General features: G+C 38.1%; 1 protein-coding gene across 1 annotated transcript in view; it reads left to right on the top strand.

The window, feature by feature from the left end:
- The first annotated feature begins 6,361 nt into the window (after positions 1 to 6,361).
- LOC104117891 (phosphatidylinositol 4-kinase alpha 1) overlaps positions 6,362 to 13,133 on the top strand; it is a 42,283-nt gene continuing 35,511 nt past the window's right edge. Inside the window, exons 1-3 of the mRNA XM_070196850.1 lie at positions 6,362 to 7,575; positions 7,861 to 8,202; positions 8,297 to 8,452. Of these exons, the coding sequence (XP_070052951.1) occupies positions 6,736 to 7,575; positions 7,861 to 8,202; positions 8,297 to 8,452 (1,338 nt within the window). The 5' untranslated portion in view covers positions 6,362 to 6,735. The remainder of the gene's footprint in view (positions 7,576 to 7,860; positions 8,203 to 8,296; positions 8,453 to 13,133) is intronic.

Below are 13,133 nucleotides of genomic sequence, written 5' to 3'. Positions count from 1 at the left end.
AAATATTAACCCAGCCCCGCACCTCAGAACTTGACAAAACTCACAAATTCTGATAATCCATTCAAATACAAGTCCAACCATACTAGTTTCACTCAAATCCGACTCTGAATCAATGTTCAAAATCCAATTATTCACTTTAGAAAAGTTTAGACAAAACCCCCCATTTTTCTTTTAGATTCATCAATCAAATGCCAAAATCAAAGATGGAATCATGTAAAATAATTAAATCCGAGTAAAAAATACTTACCCCAATCCAAGTCATGAAAATTGCCTCAAGAATCGCCCAAACCCGAGCTCCAAATCTCAAAATATGATAAAATAACTCAACCCTCAAAATAAATAAGATCTACCCAGGCATCTTCGCATTTGCGGTCAAACAGTCGCATCTGCGACACTCCTTATGCGGTACAAATCTCGCATCTGCGAGTATCCTTCTACGGGCCACCCATCGCATCTGCGACTCCGCAGGTGCGGTTCCTCAAGCGCAAGAAATTCCTCAGTCCGGCCAAGCTTCACAGGTGCGCACACCCACCCGCAGATGCGACATCGCATTTGCAGCTGAAATCTCCGCAAAAAGTGAATCTCCCCCGGGAACCTCTTCTTCGCAGAAGCAAGCCTTCTCCCGCACAAACGGATCCGCACCTGCGACCACACCTGCGCAGGTGCGCAAAACCATAACCAAAACTACCATTAAGACCACAATAATCCGAAACTCACTTGAGCCCCTCGGGACCCCGTTCGAACATACCAATAAGTCCCAAAACATAATACGGACCTACTCGAGACCTCAAATCCCACATAATAATATCAAAATCATGAATTGCACCTCAAATAGAGCTTAATGAACTATTTTAAATTTCCAAATTCCAAACTTATGCCGAACACGCCTAAACAATTTGAAATTACTTTAAATTTTGCACACAAGTTTCAAATGACATAATGAACTTATTATAACTCCCAAAACAATAATCAGAACCCGATAATATCAAAATCAACTCCCGATCAAATCTATGAACTTTTCAAACCTTCAAATTGGCAACTTTCATAAATTCAAGCAAAAACCTTCTAGAAACATCCAAATTCAAATCCGAACATACGCCCAAGTCACCATCCGGACCTAATGGAACCATCAATACTCTGATCCTAGGTCAATTACAAAAGTCAAACTTGGCCAACTCTTCCAACTTAAAGCTTCTAAAATGAGAATCATTCTTCCAAATAAATTTTGAACCACTCAAAAATCAAAATTGACGATACACGCAAATCATAATACACCATATGAAGATACTCATGACCTCAAACCACCGAACTGAAGTCAAAATGACTGGTCGGGTTGTTACATATAAAAAAGTAAGAAATAAAAAGAGTGTGTTTGGATCTTGTTTGATCGGTATTGAAAGGTTTGAAATTGGACGATTGTTATTTGTAATGTCTCTTTGGTGTCATTCATGGCTATCAATGAAGAAGTTAAACTTGACTTACTATAAATGGGAACGAGATCTGATACTTATATTTGTATCTGCAACTTGTATTCATTTGTGTTCTCTTTCCATTCTCCCTAATTTCTATTTATAATACTTTTGCAGGACATTTGCTACAAATGAAAGAAAATTGTGGAAAAAAACAAATACATACCACAAAATATAAGCATATGTGAACCAGAAACCAATATTCGCACTTTTCACCCAACAAAATATATACTGAAAAAAGAATCTAAAGCAATGAAAGTATATGGCATTTGCAAGTCTTGGGCAATATACCAGAAACTAAAAACAAGGTGATTCTAAAGACCTAGTATCACATTTGCAAGAATTAATTCATGTTTCGTACTTTCTTGACTCTCTTTTGAGCCGCAATAGTTAAACTTAAGGTTCTTTTCGATATATCGTCATTTCAAAATGGGCGCTCTTGGTTGAACTACAATTTTAGAGCCAAGAAAATAAACTCCATGACAAACTTATTGTTATGGATGAAGGCTATTTGCCGAAGAGATGGTGGTTGAAGGGGGGGAGGGATTAAAAGTTAGAGGTTGGGGTGGTAAAACGGGGCAGCAGGGTATCAAGAGTAAGTTTAATTTAAATCCATGCACACATGACAATTTGCGGTGCTAATTCGTTGGATATCGGGAAAGGGTTAAAAATATTCTTCTACTATGTGAAAAAGGATCATTTATACCCTCCGTTATACTATTCATCCACTACAACCCCTAATGTTATAAAAGAGGTGCAAAAATATCCTTTCTCCGTCAAGGCCTTTATCATGTCCAATACTATCCTACGTGGCCTGACATTTTACTTAGGTAGACGCTACGTGAAAATGTCACCTTACGATCCAACCCCATCTTACCCATCCCCCATTTTTTATCTACCACTACATTCTCCTTAATCCAACAACCACCGCCAACAACACCCAACCACCACAATTACTATCACTACTTTGAACCCACTACCACAATCCTCCATCACTCGTCCCCTTTTTTCTGTATCTGTATAAATCTTTAAGGCCCCCTAAAATCTCGTAAAGAAATTTAAGATTTTGTGATGCCGAGGTAGGTTATGTGCGGCTCGGACTTTTTGGGTTGATTAGTGGTTTGTGGAGTTGAATTTTTTTTTCGGAAGTGTAGGGCATTTTTGCGGTTCATTCTGCGACCGTAGAATCACTCTGCGAGCCGCATAACTGTCGCAGAATGAAGCAGAAACTTGAGATAAATTTTAGGACCATTGTGCAGTTCATTCTGCGGCCGCATAATCGATTTGCGGGCCGCAAATCCCATCACAGAACCAGCATGATAAATTTTTGAAAAAGGTTCTGCGGTCCATTATGTGACCACAGAACAGGTTTGCGGAGCGTAGACCGGTCGCAGAGTGAGGCAACACTGCCCAGTTCCGGAGGGATATTATGCGGCCCATTTTGCGGACTGCATAAGCATTATGCGATCGCATATGTGACTGCATATCTGTGACAGGGCTCCATTTTTTTTTGATTTTTATAACATGATCCCATTTTTATAAAAAGGCTTTGGGGGTCATTTTTAAAGGTTTCATTTGATATTTTTAGAGAGAGGTGAGAGTATCTTCAAGAGAGAAAGAGAAGACCTAGCTATTTTGTTCATCAATTCTTGCTAAAGGCTTGAAGATTTCACAAAGATCTTGCTAAGGCTTCAAAGAGGTAAAAATTCATTTCCCCAATTCTTTAATTTCGAGTTTGGGTAAAAGATGGGTGATTGGGAGTATAATTCTTGGGTGTGAGGGTATTATGTATACATGCATGTACCAATAAGGTTTGTGGGAAGATTGTTGAGCTCAAATAAGTAAAGATTGGGTTGTGGAATAAAGAAAATCTTGTAGAAGAACCTTGTAGCCAAATTTGCACACCTAGTATTTGATAAAATACTCAAGTGAGCTAAAACCATGAATATCTTCCTAATTTGTGTTCAATTTTGTTATGTTTCAAAATAGATTGGAATTGCTAGGATTTTCAGAACATTGTAGTAATTTAAGAAAAGCTTAAATCAAGGTATGTTGGCTAAACTCCTCTCTTAGAATTGAATCTCACGGTATTCATGTAATTTATATAAGTCCCGAGTTGTTCATTATAAAATTGGTTATTCCGAATAAGCCTGTGTTGAAAGATATATGTTCAATATGTATCCCAAATGCTTTTATCATGTTATGTTATTATTTGAGAATGTGTTCGAACGTATGAGCTGTGCATTAAAAATATTTTGATTTCAAGTCAAGTTCAAACGAAGGCTATTATGTCAAATCTTGTGAAAATTTCTATGTGCTTAAGACTCTTAATTCCTCACGTGTACTAAAAACCTTGATTTGAAACGCCTTGTTGTTGATGGTGATGATGATGTTTGAAAGTGAAAAAGGTGAGCATGAAATACTAAATACGGCCGACGTGCCAAGAATGATTTTATAATTGTGGCCACTAGTGCCAATGAAATAAAAAGATGTGAAAGAAGTATGAAACAAGATGATTGGTAGAAAAGGATGACGTCGATCTACACATTATTGTGGTGAGACGGCCTAGCCGATCGGGTCGTGATCGGACGCCATGCCGCACACATGGTGGTGATTGTGCTGGAAATTGTAATTGAAATCGTGATGGTGGTTGATGTCTTAGATGAGACTGCCTAGCTGATCGAGTCGTGATCGGATTCCGTGATAAACGTACAGTGGTATTGGTGTTGTGAACGTTGGCATATTGGTACTAAAGATTTCCCAACTTAAAATATAGAAATTTATTTGAACACTGTCTTGGTCCTAACTTGAGGTTTGATGTTGTTTGAGGCTTCCACTGATATTATGATTGTTCTTGCTTGTATTATTAATCGTTATTCCATATGTACTAACGTCCCTTTTGCCGGGGGCGCTGCATCTTCAATGGATGCAGGTGGTTCCACAGCATGAGACATTGATCAGTGATAGCGGTACACCCTCTTCCCAACTGACTTGGTGATCCCCACTTCATTTCAGGGTCATGTATCTTTTGTTCCTCGTATATTGTGTTTGAGGTATAGCCAGAGCCTTGTTGCCGGCACTATCATAGTACTCTTTCATATCTATTAGAGGTTCCGTAGACATAGTGTGAGTTGTATATTAGTATTGGGGGAAGTCAAACAAGTTATATTGTGTTTGAATTACTTGTTTCGCTTCATACCATGAAAATGTGTGTAATTTGAGACTTTAAAATGAAGTAACTAATGGTAATGAATTGGTATTGTACACATGATCTCTTTATTGTCTAATTAACGAAAACATGTATTATCTTTATTTATAAGAGAGTTTGGGTAGAAAGTATCTAACATGCTTGCTTGATCGGGTTCACTCGGTTGAGCGCCGGTCGCGCTCCCCGAGTTCGGGGCGTGACAAAATCCTTAAAAGTGAATAACAATAAATTCTCAATAAAATTAAATTAGCTGCACAACTATTGACTATAGGGAAAAAGCTCCGACTTTCTTCCTACTGCAATTGTGAAATAATTTCTTCTACTCTATATTTGCTCAGTGAGTTTTCTTTGTTCTTAATTAGGAAATAAAAAACTTTAAATACATGATAAATTACTTACAATTACCTACTATTCCTACTGATCTTAGACATTTAGAATTGCTTTCCTTTAACTTTAAAGTTGAAATTACAAGATAGTGAGTAAATATTGGAAAACATGAGCCACGATGAAGTTATGTGACTTTTCAAATCATAGTAAAAAAAGCTAGAAAAAATCATAGATGATGTGTTTGACTTACAAAAGAGTACGTAACAATAATTAATAAAACTAGAGAAAGGAGCCTTTAACTCTATTTGAATCGCATATGATTTGTTGGACTTGTAATTGTTTCAGCGAGTAGCAACTATTTGACAAATATACTGTGCATGCATCTTGGAACAATGAAGAATAGCTTTATGGTTCTACTGGAGATCAGGTGTTCAAATATGGCTTTTTCACATATAGCTTTTCCAGTATGCGTCATCTATTAAGTTGAGGTAATTAATGCGAGATTTTTTTTTATAGTTATTTCCCAACATTTGTTGTCATATGTCATAATGATGCCATCACCAGATTGTTTTTCATGGGATTCTTCTAGGATACTATTTTGCCTTGTCAGTTGACAATTTTCTCACACTTTTTTGTTTATTGAATTTGATTTAATTCATTTACAATCTTACTCTAAAGTGCATATGCAACCATTTTTCTGGGATTTTTTTATTATTCATGTTTAAGGATTAGTGCAATTACAAAGAGGAGGGGCGACTTCCGCGGGGAGGGAGTTCTGGAAGTGAGTTAGTGATTGTGGTGGTTAGGTGATGTTAGCGGTGGTGTTTGGGTGAATGCGAAGTGGCGGTGGAGGAAAAAGTGGGAAAGAAATAAAATGGGGGTTGGGGCAGTGAGGTGGTATTGTCACGTGGCACTCAGTAAAATGTCAGACCACGTAGGATGGTATTGGACGTGGTGGATGCCCCGAAGGCGAAAGGGTATTTTTTCACCTATTTTGTAACGTTAGGGGATGTGGTGGACCCATTGGATAACAGAGGGTATAAATAATCCTTTTCACATAGTAGAGGATATATTTGACCCTTTTTCGATTAACTTTCCGTTAGCAAAATAAATTTAGCCCATTTTGATAATGGCAATATTTGACCCAACTTTAAAAAAAATAAAAATTTAAACTATTTCATATATAGTGTAGGGGCAAATTTGAATTTTTTCCCTACTTAAATAATACTTACTAGTACTTTTGTTTTCATCAAATAATACTTGCTACTCAGTATGAAATTACGAGACGCACGGAGTACAGTTAATTTTGCCGAATAATTCGCGCCTGCATCAAAATCTGGGGAAAAAGACATAGTAGTACGAACGTAAGAACAAAAAAATCTGAGCGAGGCGCGCGATGTGCAGTGTGCTTCCCCCAACCTGAAAAAGAAAGGAAAAAAAAAAAAAAACAGCGACGTAACAAGGAGCCGGCATCGGAATTCACGAATTGCACCTCATTTCTCCTCCATTATCCTCTTTGACACATTCTTATTACAATTTTCCTATTAAATCTATAATATCCATTACCGCATTCGTGAATTCTTTTGGCTCCGTCACATTTCCATTTTCCTCCAGGTCCCTGATCCAGCCGATCGGGCCCTTTCCAGTTTTAATTTTGCCTATTATTTCCTGATCTAGTTGTGATTTCTTTAATTTTTTTGGTTCATTCTGTTGACACAATTATTTCTAAAAATGGAGTCATTGATTGAGCTATGTGATTTAATCGCACAAAACCCAGCTCAATTCGCAGAGAAATTAGCATGGATATGCGGCAGATGCCCTCCAGCAGAAGCCTTACTCGTTGGATCTTCTCCTAGGGTTTCAAGGTCTCAACTCAATGGCATGCTCGCCCTTGCACGATTCCTCTCCAAATGTCCTAACCATTCGGATGAAATGCCCAAATCCCTCGTTCTCGCCTTCTATCGTTCAATTCCTTCCTCTTTTAACCCGCACTTTTGGCCTCAATCCCTTACAAACGACTCAATTGTTTCATTTTTCCGTGATTTTTTGGAATATATTTGTAAAGCATGTGAATTATCTCCGGAATTTTCTGCCGACATAGCTAGATTCACGGGGGATATTGTGACATCAGCTTTAGGTAACAGGAGTGGAGATTTGGGGATATCGAAGGCAGTTTTGAAAGCAATGTGTTATTATTTCCCTCCTATTGTTCCTTCTGATGCTAATAAGTTGGTTTCGGGTCTGCTCGAGCAGTTTGATAATTTCGTCCCTAGCTCTCCCCGAGAGCTTCTTGGAACTTCTTCCTCTCATAGTTCACCTATGAGCGTTAGCAATATAGATTTGTTAGGTGGAAGTAGTGGTGGTGGGTACAATGATGGAGATGGCAGCGCAGAGAAACAACGAGCTATTGCCTCATTCGAAGAGGAGCCACTTGATAGCCTTGAGAAAAGAGAAATGGCTTTGAAATTGATAGGAAATGTCCTGGAAAAAGTCTCTATTGAGGCCAATCTATTGGATAATGTTAGAGGTATCGTAAAGCTGCAATTTCAGTCGATGGTAGCATTTTTAAAGGTAACATTTCAAGATATTGCTGTTTATTCAGTTTAATATATGTGGTGAATTTTTGGTCTTTAGGATAGTAGCTGCATTGTTGCGGAAAAAGGGTTGGTTTAAAATGTAGTTTATTCTGTTTAATTATCCGCAGTGCCTTTGCTCTTCAGAGTAGAAATTGCATGTTACTAGAAAGCATGATGTAATTGCAGTTTATTTCGTTAAATGTGTGGTTTATTGCTCGTTAGAAGAGAAGATGAAAAAGTTAGTGAAAAGGATGGTCTAATTAACTTGGTTGACTGGCAGATAAGGAAGCGTGACTGGTCAGAACAAGGGCAGTTGCTGAAAGTTAGGATCAATGCCAAACTTGCTGTTTATCAAGCAGCAGCCAGATTGCAGATTAAAACTCTTGCATCCCTTGATTTGGATGGAAAATCATCAAAAAGATTGTTGCAGGGAGCTCTTGCTTCATTGATAGAGGCTGCAGAGGCATGTTTATTCTCGGTGTGGCGAAAGTTGAGAGCATGTGAAGAGCTATTTCGCTCCTTGCTTTCTGGAATTTCCCATGCTGCTGTTGCTCGTGATGGTCAGATGCTTCGAGTGCTGCTCATTCGGTTTAAGCCTCTTGTGCTGGCGACATGTGCTCAGGTACAACATTCAGCTGCATTAAGTCGCACTTAATGGTTCAATGGTGATTGCAGAATCTAGCATAACTTCTTGATTATGGGTTTTTTCACCACAGGCAGACAGTTGGGGCAGCAACCAGGGGGCCTTGTTTGAAAGCGTGTTGAAGACAAGTTGCGAGATAATTCAGTTTGGATGGAACAAGGATCGATCTCCTGTGGACACTTTTATTATGGGGTTTCCTATTTGTGAAAGGAATCGTTATGAGGAAGAGGTTAGTTTTACCTTGCAGTTTACTGGCCATTGAATAACTCGCACACATTAATCATAAGCTAGTGGAAGTAAATGGATGTTTGTTGATGAATCAAGAGGTAGTAAACATTGCCTGTTGTTTGGAGTCGCTAGATAAAATTATTTGCAAGTTAAAGTTGCTAGTCATTTGCTCCGCATATTGCAAATGGAGCCAATTCTGGAAGGTAGAACGTTGTTACGTACCATTTGTTCTAGTATAAGTCATTTCGGTAATTTTTTCCTGATTAAACTATTATACTGGACATATATGGATAAACACATCTATTACTATGTACAATAACGTCCTATGACTTTTTATTTATTCTTTTTAGGGAAAAGGTTTGAATTTGCCCCTCTACTATGGTATATTATTTACATTTGTCCCCCGTTATACTTTTCGTCCAGATCAACCCCTACCGTTAACAAACTTGTCATAATGGCCCCTAACCCTAACAACCCTCCACTATGGCGACTGACCCCTCAATTAAATTGTCCATGTCAGCAATTTTTAAGGGTCCCACGAAAAGTTTCAAACAAACCCCACCCCCTTTCCTTAAACTATTCCCATCCCTTCACCGCACCATCATCGCCGGGAATACAAATTCCAAAAGCACCACCTCTATCAAACGATTTTTCTCAAAATCACCACCTGAGAACACTACACACAGAGTAACCTCCATATTCACCCTCTCCATTAAAGCTCTTTCGCAACCACAAAGTACGCATTCATAAAAGATGGTGCTTCATTTCCAGGTCCAACAGTTTATGAACAGAAGCCAGTAGCGGTTGAATGAAAGAAAGTCAATGGAGTTCATAATCTAAGCTGTAGATTCCTTGGCAATGGCCTCGTCAATTCCACCAACCATATAGAATGACTGCTCTGAAAGGTCATCATATTTTCCATCCAAGACTCATTTGAAAAATCAATTAAAAAGAAATAATTAGCATCAGATGCCACCAAATTGAATCAACTCGTTAAATATGCAAAACATAACAAGAATTTCTAATCTCAATCCTCGAATAAACTCCAACAAATAGGGGAGAAATAATTAGGGAGGAACAACAACAACAACATACTCAGTATAATCCCACAAGTGGATTTGGGGAGGGTAGTGTGTACGCAGACCTTACCCCTACCTGGCGAGGTAGAGAGGCTGTTTCCAATAGACCCTCGGCTCAAGAAAAGGTGAAAAGAGAGAAAGGAAGAAGACGAAGAAGAAAGAGGAAGAAGAAATAAAGAATAGGGGGACAAAGGACGATAAGGAAAAGGGGAGAAAGACAACTATAGTAACAACAATGACAATAACAACAACAACAACAACAACGAAACCAGTAACAGAAAATAGCATCAAACAGTAACAAACTGGAACATACAATACACAGAGCGAACGAAAAAAAGGAGCTACTAATACTACTAAAAAAGAACGGGGAACTCTCGACTACCTACTAGCCAACTACCCTAATTTTCGACCTCCACACCCTTCTATTCTGGATCATGTCCTCAGTGAGCTGAAGTAGCGCCATATCCTGCCTAATCACCTCTCCCCAATACTTCTTCGGCCTTCCTCTACCCCTTCTCAGCTCCGTCACGGCCAGCCTCTCTCACCTCCTAACAGGAGCATCCGTACTCCTCCTCTGTACGTGCCCGAACCATCTCAGCCTCAACTCCCACATCTTGTCCAATTAGGGGAGAAGAAACTTAAAATAATTTAACATTTAATTGGAAATAGCTTTACCTCTCAACTTGCTGAAGAGGTGGAGAAGGCAATCAGGAGAAATAACATGTGACAAAAGGGTCTGGTAGAAGAATAATTGATTCATTTACTCTAATTATGGAGAAAGAAGAGAGCAAGTTGGGGGAAAGGGAAATTTATGGAAGAATTTAATGCACCGAGTGATTTCTTTGAAGGTGCAGCCGATTCCTCTTGATGAACCTCAACTTTTTCAGCAGTGGAGGTCTTTTACGGAGAAGAAGGAGCTGCTATGATGTGGGGCTATTAAATTTAGGGATTTTAAGTGAGTTTAATTATTTACTATAAAGGCATTTTAAAAATAGGTGCTGACTTGGCTATCTACGTGGCTCTTTAATTGAGGGGTCGGCTGCCATAATGGAGGACCGTTAGGGTTAGGGGCAATTCTAACAAGTTTGTTAACGGTAGGGGTTGATTTGGACGAAAAGTATAACAGGGGACAAATGTAAATAATATACCATAGTAGAGGGGCAAATCTGGGCTTTCTCCCTTCTTTTTAATTTTGTTTTGTGCCTGACGCACATTAGTAGTCCACAAAAGAAGAATATGCCATCTGGCTCTTCCTCTTCATCTTTATTTTTTGGATAGGTATAGTAAGAATCTTGTCGCAGTAAAACCACCAATATGAGAGTGCAGGAATATACACAAACTTTGAATAAAGCAGGCTAAGCCTTAAAAAGCTAAAGAAACTCTATCAAAATGTCTATTTCACATCTTTCCATTTACAACAAGCTAACAACAACTGTAAGCATTTTTGTGTGTCAAGATTACTCCTTTTTAGCTAAGTTGCTCGGACTCGGGTGCGGGTGTCCGATACGGGTGCGGATCTAGAGGTCAGATCCTTCATGATCTAAATTTAAAGATTCGGGGGTACGGATCCAGGTACGGATATGGGTGCGGGGATTCGGCTAAAAATAATTCAATTATTTAAAAATAGAGTTATAAAAATATGTCTAAATTATGAGGCATTATGTGGAAAACTTACAAGGTATTCCGAGAAGGAGAAAATATTGAACAAGAGTAGAATTTTAGAAGGAGATAAAAGGAAAAGGACTGACATAGAAATTTATATATAGAAGGTATTCCATTTTCTTCCATATCACCCTAGCTTTTGATTTGTTTTCAAAAATCATTATATCTATCCCAAATTTCTTCGTTGATTTTGGTCAAAGTACCCAAAATCGGTTGACCAGATCCGACACGGATCCCACACCCATACCCACACCCACGTCGTGTCGACACGGGTGCGGCACTGAAAGTGAAGAGTCCGAGCAACTTAGCTTTTTAGCATTTTCAAGGTAAAAATTCACACGTGTGTGTCAAGATTGCTCCTTTTTAGCATTTTCAGGTTTAATTTTGTGATGTCATATTTACCTCAATGTGTTTTCCTTGCAAAATTATGGGTTTTTTGTTACCATTTTATCTACCTAGCTAAGCCTAAACTATACAAGCAACCTTTTTGGTTATATTGATGAAAAAACAAAAAAATGTTTAGTCATAATTGGTGGCCTGGAATTGAAGGAAGATATTTTTGTGACATTGAACTTTTACTTGGTATATACTCTGTGTATACTCAGTGTGCACTAAATAAAACATGTCAAGTTTAGGGGGGTCACGAGGTATTCTGCCAAAAAAGATTTTCGCTTTTCCTTCCCACATAAAAGTCCTTCCTATGCTGTTGAGCAACATTTCCACCTTTGATGTCATAGAAATGAGACATTAAGTATGTTTGAAGAGTATCTAGCACACTGCTGATTAATGCCACTCCTTCCCTCTCCCACAAAAACTGGCATTTCCAGGTTGATTGTTTCCTATCAGCTTTTTCATGTTGATAACTTGGAGTGGTGAAGACCCTTTTGACTGTATAGATCAGAGACTGTGTCATTGAATGTGTGTTAACTGTTAAAATGTGTGGCGACTTCTGCAGTTCACTTGATCTTACAGTTAATGTAAATTAAATTCATCTATCTTTCTCCCTCTTAATTTACTCCAGTAGAGTCTAGCTTCCTTGTGACCCAACTCTAGAGTCTAGCTTCATTGTGTTCTGCTTCAATTGCTAGGTCATTATTCAAGCTTTTATCTATTTTTCTTGAAGTAAAACTGTGTTATCAAGTTGTGAGTTCAAGATTAGTCTGTGAGCTTTTGTTTTTTCTTAGATTTGGTTGTTTTAAGGCCTAAGAACGGACAAGATTGACTTGTGCCTCAAATGTCTGTAATTTTTACAACTGATTGTTGTGTAAACATCCTCTTTATTTCCCTCAGAAATTTGCTCTTTCTCTAGTTTTGATAATAAAAAACTGAATGTGCTCTTTCATGCTGCAAGGACAAAACTTTTGGCATTTAATGTCTTGATTAGTGGTTTAATCTGCACTGTTGAGTTTCTGGTTTCTCCTAGGCTCACAGAAGGGAAGGATTTTTCTTGTGAGTCACGGACCCCTTAGAAATTGTGCTTAGCTTTTTGAATGCTTGCTTAGGGACCTGTATGTTTGATTTTCCTTTAGGAGTCAATTGGTATATCATGTGAAATATTTCGTTTCGTTGTTGTTCGTTGTAAATGTTGTGAAAAGTTTGTATCAAAAAAGTTGAGATAGTTACCAATCAAAAAAATATAATTTATCAAAAATTCTGTCTTATCACATTCATTTTCCTTCAATTCTATTTGATCCTGCTATATAAATAGGAAGACTTTAGGTCAACCTAGTACCATTATATTTCTTTGTTCCATACTTGTTATGTACTAGTTGAATTGTTGTTCCTATTGAAAGGAGTCAAGACTGATAAGGAATTGTTTAATGATTCCCTCTCAAAAAAAATAAAATAAGAAGAAGATATGTTACCAATAAAAGAAGTTGAAAATAGTTTACTCATCAAAGAAAACAATCGAAGTTAGTTTTCCTTTGACCTGAGAAAATC

The sequence above is a fragment of the Nicotiana tomentosiformis genome, chromosome 3 (genome assembly GCF_000390325.3).
Source record: "Nicotiana tomentosiformis chromosome 3, ASM39032v3, whole genome shotgun sequence".
NCBI lineage: Eukaryota > Viridiplantae > Streptophyta > Magnoliopsida > Solanales > Solanaceae > Nicotiana > Nicotiana tomentosiformis.
This window is presented reverse-complemented; position numbering and strand designations above follow the sequence as displayed.